This window comes from Aphelocoma coerulescens, unplaced genomic scaffold, assembly GCF_041296385.1.
Source record: "Aphelocoma coerulescens isolate FSJ_1873_10779 unplaced genomic scaffold, UR_Acoe_1.0 HiC_scaffold_181, whole genome shotgun sequence".
In the NCBI taxonomy this organism is placed as follows: Eukaryota; Metazoa; Chordata; class Aves; order Passeriformes; family Corvidae; genus Aphelocoma; species Aphelocoma coerulescens.
In genome coordinates this window covers 206,279-229,989 of record NW_027183529.1, presented here as the reverse complement: position 1 = coordinate 229,989, position 23,711 = coordinate 206,279, and the positions used below count along the sequence as shown (strand labels likewise).

Here is a 23,711-nt window from a genome sequence, read left to right as displayed (position 1 = left end):
GGCTCCAGGGTGTGGGGGAGGGGCTCCATGATGGGGGAGGGGCTCAATGATGGGGGGAGGGGCTCCATGAGATGGGGGAGGGGCTCCATGATGGGGGAGGGGCTCCATGGTGGGGGGAGGGGCTCCATGGTGGGGGGAGGGGCTCCATGAGATGGGGGAGGGGCTCCATGGTGGGGGAGGGGCTCCAGGGTGGGGGGAGGGGCTCCATGGTGGGGGAGGGGCTCCATGAGATGGGAGAGGGGCTCCACGATGGGGGGAGGGGCTCCGTGATTGGGGCAGGGGCTCCGTGATGGGGGGAGGAGCTCCATGGTGGGGGAGGGGCAGCTCCTGACCCCTCCCCCCCCCCTTCTTTTTCTCCTCCCCTCCCCCTCCCCCCCCCCCAGGTTCCGGCTGCCCCGCCCCCCGCTCCCGCCCCTCCCCCCCCTGGACGGGACCCCCGGGGGCAGCCAGGGCTGGTGAGGGGGGGGGAGGGGCCTCCCCCTCCCCTCCCCCACCCCCCCTCAGGCCCCTCCCCCTCCCCCACCCCCCCCCTCAGGCCCCGCCCATCCCCCCCTCGGGGGGGGGGGGAGGGGCGGCAGCGTCCAATAAAAACTCGGCTCCCAAAAAGGCTCCGCCCCTTTTATTTGGGGGGGGGGGAGGAGGGGCTGGGGAGGGTGGGGGAGGGGCCGAGGGGTGATGACGTCACGGCCACGCCCCGGGTTAAAAGCGGGGGGGCGGACCCAAAACTGGGGGATTTTCAACCGAAATTTGGGAGTTTCCGGCCCCCCCAAAATTGAGGGTTTTTGGAGCTCAAAGTTTGGGGATTTTTCACCCAAAATTGGGGAATCTGGACCCCAAAATTTGGGAGATTTTGACCCCAAAATTTGGAAGTTTTTGACCCCAAAATTGGGGATTTTTTAGCCCAAAATTTGGGGATTTTTCACCCAAAATTTGGGGATTTTTCACCCAAAATTTGGGAGGTTTTGACCCCAAAATTGGGGATTTTTTGAGCTCAAAATTTGGGGATTTTTCACCCAAAATTGGGGATTCTAGATCCCAAAATTTGGGGATTTTTCACCCAAAATTTGGGAGTTTCTGACCCCAAAATTAGAGATTTTTGACCCCAAAATTTGGGAGGTTTTGACCCCAAAATTGGGGGTTTTTTGAGCTCAAAATTTGGGGATTTTCAATCCCAAAATCTGGGGATTTTTCACCCAAAATTGGGGAATCTGGACCCCCAAATTTGGGGATTTTTCACCCAAAATTTGGGAGGTTTTGACCCCAAAATTGGGGATTTTTCACCCAAAATTTGGGGATTTTTCACCCAAAATTGGGGATTCTAGATCCAAAAATCTGGGGATTTTTCACCCAAAATTTGGGAGTTTTTGAGCCCAAAATCTGGGGATTTTTGACCCCAAAATTTGGGGATTTTTCACCCAAAATTTAGGAGTTTTTCACCCGAAATTTGGGAGTTTCTGACCCCAAAATTGGGGATTTTTGACCCCACAATTTGGGGATTTTTCACCCAGAATTTCAAAGTTTTTGACCCCAAAATTTGGGTATTTTTCACCCAAAATTGGGAAGTTTTGACCCCGAAAATTGGAAGATTTTGACCCCAAAATTGGGGATTTTTGACCCCAAAGTTGGGTTTTTTTCACCCAAATTTTTCAGCATTTTTTGACCCCAAAATTTGGGAATTTTTCATCCGAACCTGGGAATTCCTGACCCCAAAATTTTCCAGGTTTTGACCCCAAAATTTGGGACTTTTTGACCCCAAAATTTGGGTTTTTTGGACCCAAAATTCACCATTTTTTACCTCAAACTTCACAGCGTTTTTAGTTCAAAAATCACCATTTTTACACCTTCGAAACCAGCAATTTTTATCTCCAAATTCACATTTTTTTCTCCTCAAACCAACGAATTTTTAACCTCAAAATTCACGATTTTTACCTCAAAAATTCCCGATTTTTTTGCACCCCAAACCCACCATTTTTCACCTCAAAATTCCCCATTTTTTTTATTTTGAAACCAACGATTTTTGACCTCAAAATTCCCTTTTTTCTCAACCTCCAAAGTCGCCGTTTTTTCCCTTAAAATTCAAGAATTTTCACCTCAAAATTGGGAGGTTTTGACCCCAAAATTGGGGATTTTTCACCCAAAATTTGGAGCGTTTTTTGACCCCAAAATTGGGAATCACTCAGAGGTCACTCAGGGGTCACTCAGGGGTCACTCAGGGGTCACTCAGAGGTCACTCCAGGGTCACTCCAGGGTCACTCCAGGGTCACTTTGCGGTCACTCAATGACCGCTCCAGTGGTCACTCCATGGTCAGTTCATGGTCACTCCAGGGTCACTCAGGGGTCACTCAGAGGTCACTCAGGGGTCACTCAGGGGTCACTCAGAGGTCACTCAGAGGTCACTCAGAGGTCACTCAGAGGTCACTCAGTGGTCAGTTCGTGGTTACTTTGGGGTCACTCCGTGGTCACTCCAGCGTCAGTTTGTGGCCACTCCATGTGGTCACTCCAGGGTCACTCAGCGGTCACTCAGTAGCCACTGGTCACTCAGTGGTCAGTGGTCACTCAGCGGTCACTCAGCGGTCACTCGGTGGTCACTCAGGGGTCACTCTGTGGTCACTCCAGGGTCAGTGAGCAGTCACTCAGCGGTCACTCAGCAGGCAGTGGTCACTCAGTGGTCACTCAGTGGTCACTCAGCGGTCACTCAGCGGTCACTCAGCTGTCAGTGATCACTCAGCGGTCAGTGGTCACTCAGAAGTCACTCAGGGGTCACTCAGTGGTCGGTGGTCACTCAGCGGTCACTCAGCGATCAGTGGTCACTCAGCGGTCAGTGGTCACTCAGCGGTCACTCAGCAGCCACTGGTCACTCAGCGGTCACTCAGAGGTCACTCAGAGGTCACTCAGGGCCTGCAGAACACGGCGTGGGCCCCCAGGGCGGCCCCTCCGGCCGCGGCGATGGCGGCTTCGGCCACCAGAGTGACCACGGCCACGGCCAGAGGCTGCTCCGGGGGGGGCACCTGCGGCCAGGGGAGAGCAGCGGTCACTGGGGTCAGCCAGGGGTCACTCAGGGGTCACTCAGGGGTCAGGGGTCACTGAGGGGTCACCCAGGGGTCAGGGGTCACTGGGGTCACTCAGGGTCACTCAGGGGTCACTGGGGTCAGCCAGGGGTCACTCAGGGGTCAGGGGTCACTCGGGTCACTCAGGGGTCACTCAGGGGTCACTCAGGGGTCACTCAGGGGTCACTCAGGGGTCACTGGGGTCACTCAGAGGTCACTCAGAGGTCACTCAGGGGTCACTCAGGGGTCACTCAGGGGTCACTCAGGGGTCACTCCGGGGTCACTCCGGGGTCACTCCGGGGTCACTCAGGGGTCACTCAGGGTCACTCAGGGGTCACTCAGAGGTCACTCAGAGGTCACTCAGGGGTCACTCCGGGGTCACTCAGGGTCACTCAGGGGTCACTCCGGGGTCACTCAGGGGTCACTCAGGGATCACTCAAGGGTCACTCAGGGGTCACTCAGGGGTCACTCAGGGATCACTCAAGGGTCACTCAGGGGTCACTCCGGGGTCACTCAGGGGTCACTCAGGGGTCGCTCAGGGGTCACTGGGGTCAGCCAGGGGTCACTCAGGGGTCACTCAGGGTCACTCAGGGGTCAGGGGTCACAGAGGGGTCACCCAGGGGTCAGGGGTCACTCAGAGGTCACTCAGGGGTCACTCAGGGGTCACTCAGGGGTCACTCAGAGGTCACTCAGAGGTCACTCAGGGGTCACTCAGGGGTCACTCAGGGATCACTCAGAGGTCACTCAGGGGTCACTCAGAGGTCACTCAGGGGTCACTCAGGGATCACTCAAGGGTCACTCAGGGGTCACTCAGGGGTCACTCAAGGGTCACTCAGAGGTCACTCAGGGGTCACTCAGAGGTCACTCCAGGGTCACTCAGGGTCACTCAGGGGTCACTTGGGTCACTCAGGGGTCACTCGGGGTCACTCAGGGGTCACTCAGGGGTCACTCAGAGGTCACTCAGGGGTCACTCAGGGGTCACTCACCTCCCCCTGCAGGTTCAGGAAGGCGTTCCCGTAGGCCCCTCCCCCCAGCAGCCCCTCCCCCACCGCCAGGGCCGCGGCCACGCCCAGCGCGGGCAGCAGGTGATTGACAGCCACGGCGGCCAATAGGAAGGCGGCGTTCAGCACCTGGGGGCGGGGCCGGGGAGGGGCAGAGAGAGCGGGGGAGGGGCAGGTCAGAAACGGCGGGAAATGGGGGGGGGGGGCAGGGATCTGTGGGGCAGGGGGGGATCTGTGGGGCTGAGCAGGGATCTATGGGGCAGAGCTATGGGGCAGACAAGGATCTGTGGGGTGGATCTACGGGGGCAGGAGGGTCTATGGGGCACAGAGGGATCTATGGGGCAAACGGGGATCTATGGGGCAGAACTGTGGGGCAGGAAGGATCTATGGGGCAGATCTATGGGGCAGACAGGAATCTATGGGGGGGATCTATGGGGCAAACGGGGATCTATGGGGCAGAGCTCTGGGGCAGAGAGGGATCTATGGGGTGGATCTATGGGGCAGGAGGGTCTATGGGGCAGAGCTATGGGGCAGACAGGGATCTATGGGGCACAGGATGATCTATGGGGCAGATCTATGGGGCACAGAGGGATCTATGGGGCAAACGGGGATCTATGGGGCAGAGCTATGGGGCAGGAAGGATCCATGGGGCAGGAAAGATCTCTGGGGCAGATCTATGGGGCAGGGGGATCTATGGCGCAGAGCTATGGGGCACAGAGGGATCTATGGGGCAGATCTATGGGGCAGGAAGGATCTATGAGGCAGATCTATGGGGTGGATCTATGCGGCAGACAGATCTATGAGGCAGAGCTATGGGGCAAACAGGGATCTATGGGGCAGGATCTATGGGGCGGATCTATGGGGCAGAACTATGGGGCAGGAAGGATCTATGGGGCAGGAAAGATCTCTGGGGCAGATCTATGGGGCAGACAAGGATCTATGGGGCAGACAGGATCTATAGGGCAGAGCTATGGGGCAGGAAGGATCTATGGGGCAGATCTATGGGGCAGACAGGGATCTATGGGGCGGATCTATGGGGCAGAGCTATGGGGCAGACAGGATCTATGGGGCAGGATGGATCTATAGGGCAGGATCTATGGGGCAGACAGGATCTATAGGGCAGATCTATGGGGCAGGAAGGATCTATGAGGCAGATCTATGGGGCACAGAGGGATCTATGGGGCGGATCTATGGGGCAGACAGGGATCTATGGGGCAGGGCAGATCTATGGGGCGGATCTATGGGGCAGGAAGGATCTATGGGGCAGGATCTATGGGGCAGGAAGGATCTATGGGGCAGGATCTATGGGGCAGAGCTGTGGGGCAGACAAGGATCTATGGGGCAGATCTATGGGGCAGGAAAGATCTATGGGGTGGATCTATGGGGCAGACAGGGATCTATGGAGCGGATCTATGGGGCAGGATCTATGGGGCAGGAAGGATCTATGAGGCAGATCTATGGGGTGGATCTATGGGGCAGACACAGATCTATGGGGCAGAGCTATGGGGCAGGGCAGGATCTATGGGGCAGGAAAGATCTCTGGGGCAGATCTATGGGGCAGATCTATGGGGCAGGAAGGATCTATGGGGCAGATCTATGGAGCGGATCTATGGGGCACAGAGGGATCTATGGGGCAGATCTATGGGGCAGGAAGGATCTATGAGGCAGATCTATGGGGTGGATCTATGGGGCAGACACGGATCTATGGGGCAGGATCTATGGGGCGGATCTATGGGGCAGAACTATGGGGCAGGAAGGATCTATGGGGCAGGGAGGATCTATGGGGCAGATCTATGGGGCACAGAGGGATCTATGGGGCAGATCTATGGGGCAGGGCAGATCTATGGGGCAGGATCTATGGGGCAGGAAGGATCTATGGGGCAGATCTATGGGGCAGGAAGGATCTATGGGGCAGATCTATGGGGCAGGAAGGATCTATGGGGCAGGGCAGATCTATGGGGCGGATCTATGGGGCAGACAGGGATCTATGGGGCAGGGCAGATCTATGGGGCAGACCTGCAGCAGCGCCAGCAGCCAGAGGCGCCGCAGGCGGAGGCAGCGCGAGGACGAGCGAGAGACGAAAACCCCGGCCTGGTACAGGAGCTGCAGCCTGGGGGGCACAGGGGGAGATGGGGGTCAATGTGTGGGGCGGGGAGGGGTCAGTGTGTGGGGCAGAAATGGGGGTCTGTGTGGGGCAGGGAGAGATGGGGGTCAATGTGTGGGGCACAGAGAGAGGGGGGTCAATGTGTGGGGCAGGGAGGGATGGGGGTCAGTGTGTGGGGCAGGGAGAGAGGGGGGTCAATGTGTGGGGCAGGGAGGGATGGGGGTCAGTGTGTGGGGCAGAGAGAGAGGGGGGTCAATGTGTGGGGCAGGAGGGGCAGAGAGAGATGGGGTCAGTGTGTGGGGCAGGGAGGGGTCAATGTGTGGGGCAGAGACGGGGTCAGTGTGTGGGGCAGAGATGGGGGTCAGTGTGTGGGGCAGGGAGGGGTCAGTCTGTGGGGCAGGGAGGGGTCAATGTGTGGGGCAGAGATGGGGGTCAATGTGTGGGGCGGGGGGGTCAGTGTGTGGGGCAGAGATTGGGGTCAGTGTGTGGGGCACAGAGAGAGGGGGATCAGTGTGTGGGGCAGGAAGGGCAAGGAGGGGTCAGTGTGTGGGGCAGAGAGGGGGGTCAATGTGTGGGGCAGGGAGAGATGAGGTCAATGTGTGGGGCAGGAAAGGGCTCAATCTATGGGGCAGTTTTGGGTCAATCTATGGGGCAGGGGAGGCTGAGATGTGGGGTAGGGCTGAGCCCGATCTATGGGGCAGAGAGGCCTCAATCTGTGGGGCAGGCCTGGGCAGGAGGGTGGGTCGTCCGGGTCAATCTATGGGGCAGAAAGAGCTAAGATGTGGGGCAGGGCTGGCCTGATCTATGGGGCAGAGAGGCCTCGATCTGTGGGGCAGGTTCAGGTCAATCTATGGGGCAGAGAGGCCTCGATCTGTGGGGCAGGGCTGGGCAGGAGTGGGACACGTCTGGGTCAATCTATGGGGCAGAAGGAGCTGAGATGTGGGGCAGGGCTAGGCCGATCTATGGGGCAGAGAAGCCTCGATCTGTGGGGCAGGTGATGATCGATCTATGGGGCAGAAGGAGCTGAGATGTGGGGCAGGGCTGGGCCGACCTATGGGGCAGAGAGGCCTCGATCTGTGGGGCAGGGCTGGGCCGATCTATGGGGCAGGAGTGGGGCAGGGCTGGGCCGATCTATGGGGCAAAGAGGCCTTGATCTGTGGGGCAGGCCTGGGCAGGAGTGGGGAACATCCGGGTCAATCTAGGGGGCAGAAAGAGCTGAGATGTGGGGCAGGGCTAGGCCGATCTATGGGGCAGAGAAGCCTCGATCTGTGGGGCAGGTGATGATCGATCTATGGGGCAGAAGGAGCTGAGATGTGGGGCAGGGCTGGGCCAATCTATGGGGCAGGAGTGGGGCAATTTTGGGCCGATCTATGGGGCAGAGAGGCCTCGATCTGTGGGGCAGGGCTGGGCCGATCTATGGGGCAGGAGTGGGGCAGGTTTGGGGCCGATCTATGGGGCAGGAGAGGGCTGAGATGTGGGGCAGTTTGGGGCTGATCTATGGGGCAGAGAGGCCTCAATCAGTGGGGCAGGGCTGGGGCCGATCTATGGGGCAGGAGTGGGGCACATCCGGGTCAATCTATGGGGCAGAAGGAGCTGAGATGTGGGGCAGGGCTGGGCCGACCTATGGGGCAGAGAGGCCTCAATCTATGGGGCAGTTAATGATCGATCTATGGGGCAGCAGTGGGGCAGTTTGGGGCTGATCTATGGGGCAGAGGCCCCTCCCCCCCCGCCCCTCCCCCCCCGCTCACGTGCGGTACTGGGCGCTGTGGGGGAGGGGCGAGGAGGGGAAGAAGAGCAGCTCCATCTGGGGGGGGGGGGGAGGGGGGGAGGGGTCGGGGGAGGGTTCGCAGCCCCTCCCCCACCCCCCGAAACCCCTCCCCCACCCCCCAATCCGCCATCTTGGCCCCTCCCCCACCCCCCAAAAAACCCCGCCATTCCTGCCCCTCCCCCACCCCTCCCAGCCCCTCCCCCACTCCATTCCCGCCATTTTTGCCCCTCCCCCACCCCCTGCAGACCCCTCCCCCACTCCCAAATCCGCCATTCCCGCCCCTCCCCCACCCCCAAACCCGCCTTTTTTTGCCCCTCCCCCACCCCCAAAACCCCTCCCCCAACCCCTCAAGTCCCAGCCCCTCCCCCACCCCATTCCCGCCATTTTACCCCTCCCCCACCCCCAATCCGCCATCTTGGCCCCTCCCCCACCCCTCTCCAGCCGCTCCCCCATCCCATTCCCACCATTCCCGCCCCTCCCCCACCCCCCCAATCCGCCATCTTGGCCCCTCCCCCACCCCCAAATCCGCCATCTTTCCCCTCCCCCTACCCATTTATGCCCCTCCCCCACCCCTCCCGGCCCCTCCCCCACCCCCAAACCCGCCATCTTTACCCCTCCCCCACCCCCAAATCCGCCATCTTGGCCCCTCCCCCACCCAATTCCCACCATTCCCGCCCCTCCCCCACCCCCAAACCCACCATCTTTCCCCTCCCCCACCCCTCCCAACCCCTCCCCCACCCCATTCCTGCCATTTCTGCCCCTCCCCCACCCCCAAATCCACCATCTTTCCACTCCCCCACCCCAAATCCGCCATTTTGCCCCTCCCCCACCCCCAAACCCGCCATGTTGGCCCCTCCCCCACTCAATTCCCACCATTCCCGCCCCTCCCCCACCCCCAAATCCGCCATTTCTGCCCCTCCCCCACCCCATTCCCGCCATTTTACCCCTCCCCCACCCCCCAACCCGCCATCTTTCCCCTCCCCCACCCCTCCCAACCCCTCCCCCACCCCCAAACCCGCCATCTTTACCCCTCCCCCACCCCCAAATCCGCCATTTTGGCCCCTCCCCCACCCCATTCCCACCATTCCCGCCCCTCCCCCACCCCCAATCCGCCATTTTACCCCTCCCCCACCCCAAATCCGCCATTTTACCCCTCCCCCACCCCTCCCTGCCCCTCCCCCACCCCATTCCTGCCATTTCTGCCCCTCCCCCACCCCCAAATCCACCATCTTTCCACTCCCCCACCCCAAATCCGCCATTTTGCCCCTCCCCCCCCCCAAATCCGCCATCTTGGCCCCTCCCCCACTCAATTCCCACCATTCCTGCCCCTCCCCCACCCCCCAATCCGCCATCTTTACCCCTCCCCCACCCCCCAAACCCGCCATCTTTCCCCTCCCCCACCCCTCCCTGCCCCTCCACCACCCCCAATCCGCCATCTTTACCCCTCCTCCACCCCAAATCGGCCATCTTGGCCCCTCCCCCACCCCCAATCCACCATTTTACCCCTCCCCCACCCCATTCCCGCCATCTTTCCCCTCCCCCACCCCTCCCGGCCCCTCCCCCACCCCCAAATCCACCATCTTTACCCCTCCCCCACCCCATTCCCGCCATTTTGCCCCTCCCCCACCCCATTCCCGCCATCTTGGCCCCTCCCCCACCCCATTCCCGCCATTTTACCCCTCCCCCACCCCCAAACCCGCCATCTTTCCCCTCCCCCACCCCTCCCAACCCCTCCCCCACCCCCAAATCCGCCATCTTGGCCCCTCCCCCACTCAATTCCCACCATTCCTGCCCCTCCCCCACCCCCCAAACCCGCCATCTTTCCCCTCCCCCACCCCTCCCGGCCCCTCCCCCCCCCCCAAATCCGCCATCTTTACCCCTCCCCCACCCCCAAATCCGCCATTTTGGCCCCTCCCCCACCCCATTCCCACCATTCCCGCCCCTCCCCCACCCCCCAATCCGCCATTTTACCCCTCCCCCACCCCAAACCCGCCATCTTTCCCCTCCCCCACCCCTCCCAACCCCTCCCCCACCCCCAAACCCGCCATTTTGGCCCCTCCCCCACTCAATTCCCACCATTCCCGCCCCTCCCCCCACCCCCAAATCCGCCATCTTTCCCCTCCCCCACCCCTCCCAACCCCTCCCCCACCCCCAAATCCGCCATTTTGGCCCCTCCCCCACCCCATTCCCGCCATTTTACCCCTCCCCCACCCCCCAATCCGCCATCTTTCCCCTCCCCCCACCCCCAAACCCACCATCTTTCCCCTCCCCCACCCCTCCCGGCCCCTCCCCCACCCCCCCCAATCCGCCATCTTGGCCCCTCCCCCACCCACCAGCCCCTGGTTGATGAAATATTCGGCGAAGTAGACGAGGCCCAGCGGCGCCCCCTGGCGGAGCGCGACCTGCGGGGGGGGGGGAGGGGCGGCGGGAAAGGTGGGGGAGGGGCGGAGTCAACCCCAGCCCCTCCCCCACCCCCCTCACCCCTCCCCCACCTCCTCTTTCCCCCAAATTCCCCCGTTTTTCCCCCCAAATTTCTGATTTTTTCGCCCCAAAATTCCCATTTTTAGGCCCCAAAATTCCGACTTTTCCCCCGAATTTCCCCCGGTTTTTTTACCGAAAATTCGCGTTTTCCTCCCCAAAAATTCCCCATTTCCGCCGAATCCCCGTTTTTGACCCCAAAATTTCCGGTTTTCCCCCCAAATTCCCCCAAATTTCCCCGAATTTCCTCAAATTCTCCCCAAATTTCCCCCAATTTTCCCTCAAATTCTCACAAATTTTCCCAAATTCCCCCAAATCTCCCCAAATTTCCCCCAAATTCCCCCAAAATTCCCTCAAATTTTCCCCAATTTCCCCCCAATTTTTCCCCAATTCCCCCAAATCCCCCCAATTTCCCCAATTTCCCCCCAAATTTCCAAATTTTCCCCAAATTCCCCTCAAATTCCCCCAATTTTTCCAAAATTCCCCCAATTTTTCCCATTTTTCCCCATAAATTCCCCCAAATTCCACCCAAATTTCCAAATTTTCCCCCAAATTTCCCCCAAATTCCCCCAAAATTCCCTCAAATTCTCCCCAATTTTCCCCAAATTTTTCCCCAATCCCCCCAATTTTCCCCCAATTTCCCCCGATTTTCCCCGATTTCCCCCCAAATTCCCCCAAATTTCCCCGAATTTCCTCAAATTCTCCCCAAATTTCCCCAAATTTTCCCCAAATTCCCCTCAAATTCCCCCAAATTTCCCCCAAATTCTCCCCAAATTCCCCCAAATTTTGCCCAAATTCTCCCCAAATTCCCCCAAATTTCCCCGAATTTCCCCAAATTCCCCTCAAATTCCCCCAAATTTCCCCCAAATTCTCCACAAATTTCCCCCAATTTTCCCCAAATTCCCCCCAAATTTCCCTCAAATTCTCCCCAATTTCCCCCAAATTCCCCCAATCCCCCCAATTTTCCCCCAATTTCCCCCGATTTCCCCAATTTCCCCCCAAATTTCCAAATTTTCCCCAAATTCCCCCAAATTTTCCCAAATTCCCCCAATTTTTCCCAATTTCCCCCAAATTTTCCCGTTTTTTCCCATAAATTCCTCCAAATTCCACCCAAATTTCCAAATTTTCCCCAAATTTCCCTCAAATTCCCCTAAATTTCCCCCAGTTTTTCCCAAATTTCACCAATTTTTTCTTAAATCCCCCCAAATCCCCCCAAATTTCCCCGAATTTCCTCAAATTTTCCCCAATTTTCCCCGAATTCTCCCCAATTCCCCCCAGGCCCCGCCCCCTCCAAATTCCCCCAAATTTCCCCCAAATTCCCTCAAATTTTCCCCAATTTCCCCCCAAATTTCCAAATTTTCCCCAAATTCCCCTAAATTTTCCCAAATTCCCCCAATTTTTCCCCAATTCCCCCAATTTTCCCCAAATTTCCCCCAAATTCCTCCAAATTCCACCCAAATTCCCCCAATTTTTCCCAAATTGTCCCCAAATTTTCCCAAATTTCCCCCAAATTCCCATAAATTCCACCCAAATTTCCAAATTTTCCCCAAATTCCCTCAAATTCTCATAAATTTTCCTGAATTTCCCCAAATTTTCCCAAATTGTCCCCAAATTTTCCCAAATTTCCCCCAAATTCCCATAAATTCCACCCAAATTTTCAAATTTCCCCCAAATTCCCTCAAATTCCCCTAAATTTTCCTGAATTTCCCCCAAATTCCCCCAAATTTCCCCCAATTGTTCCCAAATTTCACCAATTTTCCCCAAATCCCCCCAAATTCCCCCAAATTTCCCCGAATTTCCTCAAATTCTCCCCAATTTTCCCCGAATTCTCCCCAATTCCCCCCAGGCCCCGCCCCCTCCAAATTCCCCCAAATTTCCCCCAAATTCCCTCAAATTCTCCCCAATTTCCCCCCAAATTTCCAAATTTTCCCCAAGTTCCCCTAAATTTTCCCAAATTCCCCCAATTTTTCCCCAATTCCCCCAATTTTCCCCAAATTTCCCCCAAATTCCTCCAAATTCCACCCAAATTCCCCCAAATTTTCCCAAATTGTCCCCAAATTTTCCCAAATTTCCCCCAAATTCCCATAAATTCCACCCAAATTTCCAAATTTTCCCCAAATTCCCTCAAATTCTCCTAAATTTTCCTGAATTTCCCCCAAATTCCCCCAAATTTCCCCCAATTGTTCCCAAATTTCACCAATTTTCCCCAAATCCCCCCAAATTCCCCCAAATTTCCCCAAATTCCCTCAAATTCTCCCCAATTTTCCCCAAATTCTCCCCAATTCCCCCCAGGCCCCGCCCCCTCTCCAGGCCCCACCCCCTCCAAATTTCCCCAAATTTCCCCCAAATTCCCCCAGAATTCTCCCCAATTTCCCCCCAAATTTCCAAATTTTCCCCAAATTCCCCTCAAATTCCCCCAAATTTTCCCAAATTCCCCAAATTCCACCCAAATTTCCAAATTTTCCCCAAATTTCCCCTAAATTCCCCTGAATTTTCCTGAATTTCCCCCAAATCCCCCCAAATTTCACCAATTTTTCCCCAAATCCCCCCAAATTTCCCCGAATTCCCTCAAATTCTCCCCAATTTCCCCCATTTTTTTCCCAATTTCCCCCAATTCCCCCAGGCCCCGCCCCCTCCAATTTTCCCAAATTTCCCCCAAATTTCCCCAATTTCCCCCCAAATTTCCAAATTTTCTCCCAAATTTCCCCCAAATTCCTCCAAATTCCACCCAAATTCCCCCAATTTTTCCCAAATTGTCCCCAAATTTTCCCAAATTTCCCCCAAATTCCCATAAATTCCACCCAAATTTCCAAATTTTCCCCAAATTCCCTCAAATTCTCCTAAATTTTCCTGAATTTCCTCCAAATTTCCCCCAGTTTTCCCAAATTTCACCAATTTTTCCCCAAATCCCCCCAATTTTCCCCCAATTTCCCCCGATTTCCCCAATTTCCCCCCAAATTTCCAAATTTTCCCCAAGTTCCCCTCAAATTCCCCCAATTTTTCCCCAATTCCCCCAATTTTTCCCAAATTCCCCCCAAATTCCTCCAAATTCCACCCAAATTCCCCCAATTTTTCCCAAATTGTCCCCAAATTTTCCCCAATTTCCCCCAAATTCCCTCAAATTCCCCTAAATTTTCCTGAATTTCCCCCAAATTCCCCCAAATTTCCCCCAATTGTTCCCAAATTTCACCAATTTTTCCCAAATCCCCCCAAATTCCCCCAAATTTCCCCGAATTTCCTCAAATTTTCCCCAATTTTCCCCGAATTCTCCCCAATTCCCCCCAGGCCCCGCCCCCTCCAAATTCCCCCAAATTTCCCCAAAATTCCCCCAGAATTCTCCCCAATTTCCCCCCACATTTCCAAATTTTCCCCAAATTCCCCCAAATTTTCCCCAAATTCCCCCAAATTTTCCCAAATTCCCCCAAATTTTCCCAAATTCCCCCAATTTTCCCCAAATTTCCCCCAAATTCCTCCAAATTCCACCCAAATTCCCCCAATTTTTCCCAAATTGTCCCCAAATTTTCCCAAATTTCCCCCAAATTCCCATAAATTCCACCCAAATTTCCAAATTTTCCCCAAATTCCCTCAAATTCTCCTAAATTTTCCTGAATTTCCCCCAAATTTCCCCCAGTTTTCCCAAATTTCACCAATTTTTCCCCAAATCCCCCCAATTTTCCCCCAATTTTTCCCCCGATTTCCCCAATTTCCCCCCAAATTTCCAAATTTTCCCCAAGTTCCCCTCAAATTCCCCCAATTTTTCCCCAATTCCCCCAATTTTTCCCAAATTCCCCCCAAATTCCTCCAAATTCCACCCAAATTCCCCCAATTTTTCCCAAATTGTCCCCAAATTTTCCCCAATTTCCCCCAAATTCCCTCAAATTCCCCTAAATTTTCCTGAATTTCCCCCAAATTCCCCCAAATTTCCCCCAATTGTTCCCAAATTTCACCAATTTTTCCCAAATCCCCCCAAATTCCCCCAAATTTCCCCGAATTTCCTCAAATTTTCCCCAATTTTCCCCGAATTCTCCCCAATTCCCCCCAGGCCCCGCCCCCTCTCCAGGCCCCGCCCCCTCCAAATTCCCCCAAATTTCCCCAAAATTCCCCCAGAATTCTCCCCAATTTCCCCCCACATTTCCAAATTTTCCCCAAATTCCCCCAAATTTTCCCCAAATTCCCCCAAATTTTCCCAAATTCCCCCAAATTTTCCCAAATTCCCCCAATTTTCCCCAAATTTCCCCCAAATTCCTCCAAATTCCACCCAAATTCCCCCAATTTTTCCCAAATTGTCCCCAAATTTTCCCAAATTTCCCCCAAATTCCCATAAATTCCACCCAAATTTCCAAATTTTCCCCAAATTCCCTCAAATTCTCCTAAATTTTCCTGAATTTCCCCCAAATTTCCCCCAGTTTTCCCAAATTTCACCAATTTTTCCCCAAATCCCCCCAATTTTCCCCCAATTTTCCCCGATTTCCCCAATTTCCCCCCAAATTTCCAAATTTTCCCCAAATTCCCCTCAAATTCCCCCAATTTTTCCCAAATTGTCCCCAAATTTTCCCAAATTTCCCCCAAATTCCCATAAATTCCACCCAAATTTCCAAATTTTCCCCAAATTCCCTCAAATTCTCCTAAATTTTCCTGAATTTCCCCCAAATTTCCCCCAGTTTTCCCAAATTTCCCCAATTTTTCCCCAAATTCCCCCAAATTTCCCCCAGTTTTCCCAAATTTCCCCAATTTTTCCCCAAATCCCCCCAAATTTCCCCGAATTCTCCCCAAATTTCCCCCAGGCCCCTCCCCCCTCACCTTGGCCACGCCCCACGGGCCCCGCCCGGCCCCTCCCCCCTGCGCGGGGTGGGGGAGGGGCGGCTCCGGAGGGGGGGGAGGGGGAGGGGGGGGAGGCCCCAGGAGGAAGAAAAAACTGGGGAGAAAAAAGGGGAAAACGGGAAAAAAACGTAAAAATGCGAAATTCGGGGGATTTTCGGGGGAATTTGACGAAATTTGGGAAAATTCAGAGAAATTTTGGGGGAATTTGGGGAAATTCGGGGAGAATTTGAGGGAATTCGGGAAATTTTAGAGAAATTTTGGGGGGAATTTGGGGAATTTTGGGGGGAATTTGGGGAAATTTGGGAAAGTTTGGGGGTTTTGGGGGGAATTTGGGGAAAATTGGGGGAATTTGAGGGAATTTTATGAAATTTGGGAAAATTTAGAGAGTTTGGGGGGAATTTGGGGAAAATTTTGAGGAAATTTGGGGAAAATTTGGGGGAAAAGCAGAAATTTTGGGGGAAAACCCCAAAATTTTGGGAAAAAAGCAGAAATTTGGGGGAAAAAGCCGAGATTTGGGGGGAAAATGACGAAATTTGGGGGGAAAAGCAGAAATTTTAGGGAAATAAAGCCAAAATTTGGGGAAAAAAGCAAATTTGGGGCCAAACCTGCAAAATTTGGGGGAAAAAAGAGGAAATTTGGGGGAAAAAGTGGAAATTTGGTAGAAAACGAAGAAATGTGAAAGGAAAAGGCCAAAATTTGGGAAAAAAAGTGGAAATTTGGGGGAAAAAGGTGCAACTTTGGGGGGAAAAGAGGAAATTTTGAAGAAAACCCCGAAATTCGGGGAAAAATGTGGAAATTTGGGGAAAAAAGGTGGAAATTTGGGGGAAAGTGCCGAGATTTGGGGAGAAAATGACGAAATTTGGGGGAAAAAGGGGGAATTTGGGGTCAAAAGCAGAAATTTGGGGAAAAAAGGGGAAATTTGGGGGGAGATAAGGAAATTTGGGGGAAAACCCCGAAATTTGGGAAAAAAAGCAGAAATTGGGGGAAAAAGGCGGAAATTTGGGGGAAAATGCCAAGATTTGGGGGAAAAAAGGGAAATTTGGGGAAAAAAGCAGAAATTTGGGGAAAAAGCGGAAATTTGGGGGAAAAAGCTGAGATTTGAGGGGAAAATGCCGAGATTTGGGGGAAAAAGGGGAAATTCGAGGTCAGAAGCGGAAATTTGGAGGAAAAAAGCAGAAAATTTGGGAAAAAAACCCCAAAATTTTGGGAAAAAAACCTGAAATTTGGGGAAAAAAACCCCGAAATTCGGGGCAAAAAAGCCGAAATTTGGGGCGAAACGCCGGAATTTCGGGGTTTTTCCGAACGCTAAGGAATTTTGGGGCTGAAAGCTCGGATTTGGGGGGGTCCCTGCCCCCTCCCACGCCCCTCCCCCCCCTCACCTGAGCAGCATGCTGGGGGGCAGGGCCAGCGCCGGCAGCAGCGCGTGGGGGAGGGGCAGCGCCGCCCGCAGCCCCCAGAAGGACAAAGCCCCGCCCAGTCCGGCCGCGCCCGTCCCCGACGACCAATGGGAGAGCCCGGAGCTGTGGGGGGAGGGGAGGGGAAGGGCCGGGGTGGGGGAGGGGCCGGGCCACGCCCCCAACCCCTCCCAGCCAAGCCCCTCCCCCCGGTTTTTTGGGTGGTTTCCAGGCAGGGTTTTTGGGGTGATTTGGAGGCGTTTTGGGGGCGCCTCCCCCTCGTTTTAGGGCCCCTCCCAGCGTTTTCACGGGGGGGTTTGGAGGCATTTTGGGGTGATTTGGGCCCATTTTGGGGTGATTTGGGCCTTACCTGGGGTAGGAGGACGCCAAGGTCAGGAAGGTGACCTCACCCAGCCCCGCCCCCGCACTGCCGAGGGCCACCCCTGGGAGAGCAGAGAGTGACCCCTGAGTGACCCCTGAGTGACCCCTGGGTGACCCCTGAGTGACCCCTGAGTGACCCCTGAGTGACCCTGAGTGACCCCTGAGTGACCCCTGAGTGACCCCTGAGTGACCCCGGAGTGACCCTGACTGATCCCAGTGACTCCCAGCAACCCCCGAGTGACCCCATTGACCCAAGTGACCCTGAGTGACCCCTGCATGTCCCTGAGTGACCTCTGAGTGACCCTGAGTGACCCTGAGTGACCCCAAAGTGACCCTGAGTGACCCTGAGTGGCCCCTGAGTGACCCCTGACCCCTCATTGACCCCTGAGTGACCCCTGAGTGCCCCCAGTGACTCCCAGTAACCCCCGACTGACCCCACTGCCCCCCGACTGACCCCCCTGACCCCCCACTGACCCCCGAGTGCCCCCCGAGTGCCCTGAGTGACCCCACTGACCCCCCTGACCCCCAACTGACCTCACTGACCCCTGAGTGACCCCTGAGTGACCCTGAGTGACCCTGACTGATCCCAGTGACTCCCAGTAACCCCTGACTGACCCCCCTGACCCCCGAGTGACCCCACTGACCCCTGAGTGCCCGCTGAGTGCCCCAAGTGACCCTGAGTGACCTCTGAGTGACCCTGACTGATCCCAATGACTCCCAGTGACTCCCAGTAACCCCTGACTGACCCCACTGACCCCGACTGACCCCCCTGACCCCTGAGTGACCCGAGTGACCCCTGAGTGCCCCCAGTGACTCCCAGTAACCCCCCACTGACCCCCCTGACCCCCGACTGACCCCACTGACCCCGACTGACCCCTGAGTGACCCCTGAGTGACCCCTGACTGATCCCAATGACTCCCAGTGACTCCCAGTAACCGCTGACTGACCCCACTGCCCCCCGACTGACCCCACTGACCCCTGAGTGCCCCCCGACTGACCCCACTGACCCCTGAGTGACCCCCGACTGACCCCACTGACCCCTGAGTGACCCCTGACTGACCCCACTGACCCCTGAGTGCCCCCACTGACCCCCGAGTGCCCCCCGAGTGCCCCCCGAGTGCCCGCTCACCCCCGAGGCTGCCCAGGCTCCCGCTGGCCGTGGCCACGGCGCTGACGCTGCCCCACAGGCTCAGAGCCACGGCCACCACGCGCGCCCTGCGGGAGGGGGAGGGGCCGGCTGGGACGGAGGGGGAGGGGCGTGGCCACCGCTGGGCGTGGTCACGCTCTGGCCACGCCCCCTTCGGTGCCCCCCCAAATTCCCTTTTTTTCCCCCCCAAAAAAATTCCCTTTGTGACTTTTCATTCCCCCCAAAATTTCCCGTCATTCCTCCAAACTCCGCCCCTTTAAGACCCTCCCCCTTCAAGCCCCGCCCCTTTGAGCCCCTCCCCTTTAAGCCCCGCCCCCTTTAGACCCCACCTTAAGCCCCTCCCCTTTAAGCCCCACCCCTTTAAGCCCCTCCCCCTTTAAGCCCTGCCCCTTTAAGCTCCACCCCTTAAGCCCCTCCCCTTCAAGCTCCGCCCCTTGCACCCCTCCCCCTTTAAGCCCCAACCCATTTAAGCCACTCCCCCTTTAAGCCACGCCCCTTTAAGCCCCACCCTCTTTAAGCCCCACCCATTTAAGCCCCACCCCTTAAGCCCCTCCCATTTAACCCCCTCCCCTTTAAGCCCCTCCCCCTTTAATCCCCTCCCATTTAAACCCTGCCCCTTTAAGCCCATCCCCCTTAAGCCCCTCCCCCTTCAGCTGCCACCCCTTTAAGCCCCGCCCCTTTAAGCCCCTCCCCTTTAAGCACCACCCTTTAAGCTCCGCCCCTTTAAGCCCCTCCCCTTTAAGCACCACCCTTTAAGCACCACCCTTTAAGCACCACCCTTTAAGCCCCTCCCCTTTAAGCCCCGCCCATTTAATGCCCTCCCCTTTAATCCCCTCCCCTTTAAGCCCCACCCTTTTAAGCCCCACCCCTTTAAGCCCCTCCCCCTTTTAACACCTCCTATCCAAGCCCACCCAAGGCCCCGCCCCCTTTAAGCCCCACCCACTCTGGCCCCTCAACCATTTAGGCCCCGCCCCTTTAAACCCCACCCCCTTTAGGCCCCGCCCTTTCAGGCCCTGCCCTTTTAGGCCCCGCCCACTTAAACACCGCGCCCTCACATCCCACCCCCTTTAGGCCCCACCCCTTTTGAGCCCCCACCCCTTTAAACCCCACTCCCTTTAGGCCCCGCCCGTTTAAACCCTACCCCTTCCGCCCCTCCCCCTCAGGCCCCGCCCCCTTCCTGCCCTGCCCCCTTTAGGCCCCAGCTCCTTTAGGCCCTGCCCTTTCAGGCCCCGCCCCTTTAAGCCCCACCCCCTTAAACCCCACCCACTTTAGGCCCCACCCCCTTTAGGCTCTGCCCCTTTTAGGCTCCACACCTTTAGGCCCCACCCCCTTTAAACCCCACACGCTTTAGGCCCAACCCCCTTAAACCCCACCCCTTCCAGCCCCACCCCTCTAAGCCCCACCCCCTTAGGCCCCCGGCCCCCTTTAGGCCCTGCCCCTTTTAGGCCCCATCCCTTTAGGCCCCACCCATCAGACCCACCCCCTTTAAACCCCGCCCTTCTAGGCCCCACCCCTTTAAACCCCACCCCCTTCAGCCCCCTCCCCTTTAGGCCCACCCCCCTTTAAGCCCCTCCCCTTAAGCCCCACCCCTTAAGCCCCACCCCTTTAGACCCCACCCCCTCTTGGCCCCACCCCCTTCAGCCCCTGCCCCCTTTAAACCCCACCCCCTTTAGGCCCCGCCCCTTTTAGGCTCCACCTCTTTAAGCCCCGCCCCTTTAAATCCCACCCCTTCTGCCCCTCCCCCTCAGGCCCCGCCCCTTCCAGCCCCACCCCCTTTAGGCCCCACCCCCTTTAGGCCCCGCCCCTTTTAGGCTCCACCTCTTTAGGCCCCCCCCTTTAAGCCCCACTCCTTTTAACCCTCTCCCATTTAGGCCCCACCCCATTAAACCCCACCCCTTCAGGCCCTGCCCCCTTTAAACCCCACCCCCTTTAGACCCCACCCCCTTTAGGCCCTGCCCTTTCAGGCCCTGCCCCTTAAACCCCACCCCCTTTAGGCCCAGCCTCCTTTAAGCCCCACCCCCTTTAAACCCCACACACTTTAGGCCCAACCCCCTTAAACCCCACCCCCTTTAGGCCCCACCCCTTTTATGCTCCACCCCTTCAGGTCCCACCCCCTTTAAACCCCGCCCTTTTAGGCCCCGCCCACTTAAACCCCGCCCCCCTCACGTCCCACCCCCTTTAGGCCCCACCCCTTTTGAGCCCCCACCCCTTTAAACCCCACTCCCTTTAGGCCCCGCCCCTTTAAACCCCACCCCTTCTGCCCCTCCCCCTCAGGCCCCACCCCCTTTAGGCCCCACCCCCTTTAGGCCCCACCCTCTTCAGCCCCTGCCCCCTTTAAACCCCACCCCTTTAAGCCCCACCCCCTTTAGGCCCCACCCCTTTTAGGCTCCACCTCTTTAGGCCCCACCCCCTTTAAGCCCCACTCCTTTTAAGCCCCTCCCATTTAGGCCCCACCCCTTTAATCCCCTCCCCTTTAAGCCCCTCCCCCTTTAATCCCCACCCCTTTAGGTCCCACCCCATTTAAGCCCCGCCCCCTTTAGGCCCCGCCCCCTTAAGCCCCGCCCCTCACCGCAGGGGAAGCCCCTCCCCCAGCAGGGGCAGCAGCAGCTTCACGGCGAGCGCAGGGAGGACGTCGGCCAGGAGCACGGCCTGCGCCGAAATCCCGGGAATTCGCCCCAAAATCCCGGGAATTCGCCCCAAAATCCAGGAATTCGCCCCAAAATCCCGGGAATTTGCCCCAAAATCCCCGGAATTCACCCCAAAATCCCACCAATTTGCCCCAAAATCCCCAGAATTCGCCCCAAAATCCCAAGAATTCACCCCAAAATCCCAGGAATTTGCCCCAAAATCCCCAGAATTCACCCCAAAATCCCGGGAATTCGCCCCAAAATCCCCGGAATTCACCCCAAAATCCCAGGAATTCGCCCCAAAATCCGGGAATTCGCCCCAAAATCCCCAGAATTCGCCCCAAAATCCCCGGAATTCACCCCAAAATCCCACCAATTTGCCCCAAAATCCCCGGAATTCACCCCAAAATCCCACCAATTTGCCCCAAAATCCCCGGAATTCACCCCAAAATCCCACCAATTCTCCCCAAAATCCGGGAATTTGCCCCAAAATCCGGAATTCACCCCAAAATCCCCGGAATTCACCCCAAAATTCCCGGAATTCACCCCAAAATCTGGGAATTCGCCCCAAAATCCCGGGAATTTGCCCCAAAATCCCCGGAATTCACCCCAAAATCCCACCAATTTGCCCCAAAATCCCCAGAATTCGCCCCAAAATCCCAAGAATTCACCCCAAAATCCCAGGAATTTGCCCCAAAATCCCCAGAATTCACCCCAAAATCCCGGGAATTCGCCCCAAAATCCCCGGAATTCGCCCCAAAATTCCACCAATTTGCCCCAAAATCCTCAGAATTCGCCCCAAAATCCAGGAATTCGCCCCCAAAACCCCGGGAATTCGCCCCAAAATCCCAAGAATTCGCCCCAAAATCCCAAGAATTCACCCCAAAATCCAGGAATTCTCCCCAAAATCCGGGAATTCGCCCCCAAAATCCCCAGAATTCGCCCCAAAATCCGGGAATTCTCCCCAAAATCCCACCAATTCGCCCCAAAATCCCGGAATTCGCCCCAAAATTCCCGGAATTCTCCCCAAAATCCGGGAATTTGCCCCCAAAATCCCCAGAATTCTCCCCAAAATCCCACCAATTTGCCCCAAAATCCCCGGAATTCACCCCAAAATCCCCGGAATTCACCCCAAAATTCCCGGAATTCACCCCAAAATCTGGGAATTCGCCCCAAAATCCCCGGAATTCGCCCCAAAATCCCCGGAATTCACCCCAAAACCCTCAGAATTCGCCCCAAAATCCCCAGAATTCCCCCCAAAATCCCCGGAATTTACCCCAAAATCCCCGGAATTCACCCAAAAATCCCGGGAATACGCCCCAAAATCCCAAGAATTCGCCCCAAAATCCCCGGAATTCACCCCAAAATCCCCGGAATTCGCCCCAAAATCCCCAGAATTCACACCAAAACCCCGGGAATTCGCCCCAAAATCCCACCAATTCGCCCCAAAATCCTCAGAATTTACCCCAAAATCCCGGAAATTCGCCCCAAAATCCTCAGAATTCGCCCCAAAATCCTCAGAATTCGCCCCAAAATCCGGGAATTCGCCCCAAAATCCCAAGAATTCACCCCAAAATCCAGGAATTCGCCCCAAAATCCGGGAATTCGCCCCAAAATCCTCAGAATTCACCCCAAAATCCGGGAATTCTCCCCAAAATCCCAGGAATTCGCCCCAAAATCCCAAGAATTCTCCCCAAAATCCCGGGATCCCAATCAGCTCCCACCTCCCCAAGCCCCGCCCACTTAAGACCCGCCCCCTTAAGCCCCACCCAATCAGCTCCCACCTTCCAAGCCCCGCCCCTCCAACCCCACCCAATCATCTCCCACCTCCCCAAGCCCCGCCCCCTTAAGCCCCACCCAATCAGCTCCCACCTCCCCTTTAGCCCCGCCCCTCCAACCCTCACCCAATCAGCTCCCACCTCCTAAGCCCCGCCCCTCCAACCCCACCCAATCAGCTCCCGCCTCCCAAGCCCCGCCCCCTTAAGCCCCACCCACCCCCGTCCCCACAGGGTCGCAGTCATGGCGGCTCCGATTCCGCGGCGCTTCCCCCTAAAAAAAAAAAACGGGAAAAAAAACCAAAAAAACCAAAAAATTTGGGAATTTCGCCGCGTGAAAAAGGGGCGTGGCCTTCCCCCAGAGGGGGCGTGGTTTTTAAAGGTAAAAAGGGGGCGTGGCCACTCACGGGGCGTGGCTCCAGCAGGTCGCGGGCGGCGCTGAGCATCAGCACGTACGGGAAGTTGTTACACAGCCCCAAAATCCTGCGGGGGGGGGCGGGGTTTAAATGGGTGTGGGGGTTTAATTTAACAAAAACCCGGCTCCGTTTTGGGGGGAAAATCGGGGGTTTTTGAATCAAGCACTCACCAAAAAGCGGCTCCGATTCGCCACGAGGAGGTCGGGGGCGGTGGGGGAGGGGCGGGCTCGGCGGCTGTAGGGGGGGAGGGGAAGATTTTTAGGGTGATTTTAGCAGATTTTGGGGGCGGTTTGTGGCTCCCGGTGGCGCTTTTTAAGGCTCCGGGTGTTACTCCCGGGGCGCCTTTCCCCTTTGCATTCCCTGCCCTGTCAGGCCCGGGTTGGAAATGCCGGTTTTTGTGGCGCTGTGGGTCCCAAATTCCCGCTTTTTAAGCCCGATTTTAGTGCCGGTTTTTGGCGCTCTCTCTCTCTCTCTCTCCCCCCTCTCACCCGGCGGCAGCAGCGGTTCCTCGTCCGCCATGTTGGGGCGCTCGTCACGTGACGGCGCCCGTCACGTGACACCCATCTTTGGCGCGGCGAGGGGGCGTGGCTTAAAGCGCGGGAATACCATATTAGGAGATAATGGGCGTGGCTGCGCGGCGCGCGCCCCATATATGGACACGTTGTGGGCGTGGCTTCACCGCCCAATTAATATTAACAAACAGGCGCGGCTTTGACCATATATGGTGAATTGTGGGCGTGGTTTAGCGCCTC

The 23,711-nt window shown here is 56.5% G+C and overlaps 1 protein-coding gene across 1 annotated transcript; it reads right to left on the bottom strand.

Moving 5' to 3' along the window:
• Positions 1–2,858: 2,858 nt before the first annotated feature.
• CLN3 (CLN3 lysosomal/endosomal transmembrane protein, battenin) lies at positions 2,859–23,659 on the bottom strand. The gene is made up of 14 exons (XM_068998841.1): positions 23,448–23,659; positions 23,130–23,193; positions 22,951–23,026; positions 22,764–22,817; positions 20,711–20,790; positions 18,124–18,209; positions 16,984–17,056; positions 16,599–16,739; positions 15,199–15,313; positions 10,254–10,322; positions 7,901–7,956; positions 6,065–6,158; positions 4,034–4,177; positions 2,859–3,008 (listed from the first exon to the last, which is right to left on the bottom strand). The coding sequence occupies exons 1-14, from the start codon at positions 23,476–23,478 to the stop codon at positions 2,892–2,894; spliced, it is 1,200 nt and encodes a 399-aa protein (XP_068854942.1). The 5' UTR covers positions 23,479–23,659; the 3' UTR covers positions 2,859–2,891.
• Positions 23,660–23,711: the final 52 nt, after the last annotated feature.

Excerpts from the sequence above, each read along its gene's own strand:
- CLN3 (XM_068998841.1), bottom strand. The coding sequence starts at position 23,478 with ATGGCGGACGAGGAACCGCTGCTGCCGCCGG. Across the intron at positions 18,210-20,710 it reads GGGGAGGGGCTTCCCCTGCG|GGCGCGCGTGGTGGCCGTGG; the intron begins GTGAGGGGCGGG and ends CCCCTCCCGCAG. Across the intron at positions 4,178-6,064 it reads GGCTGCTGGCGCTGCTGCAG|GTGCTGAACGCCGCCTTCCT; the intron begins GTCTGCCCCATA and ends CCCCGCCCCCAG.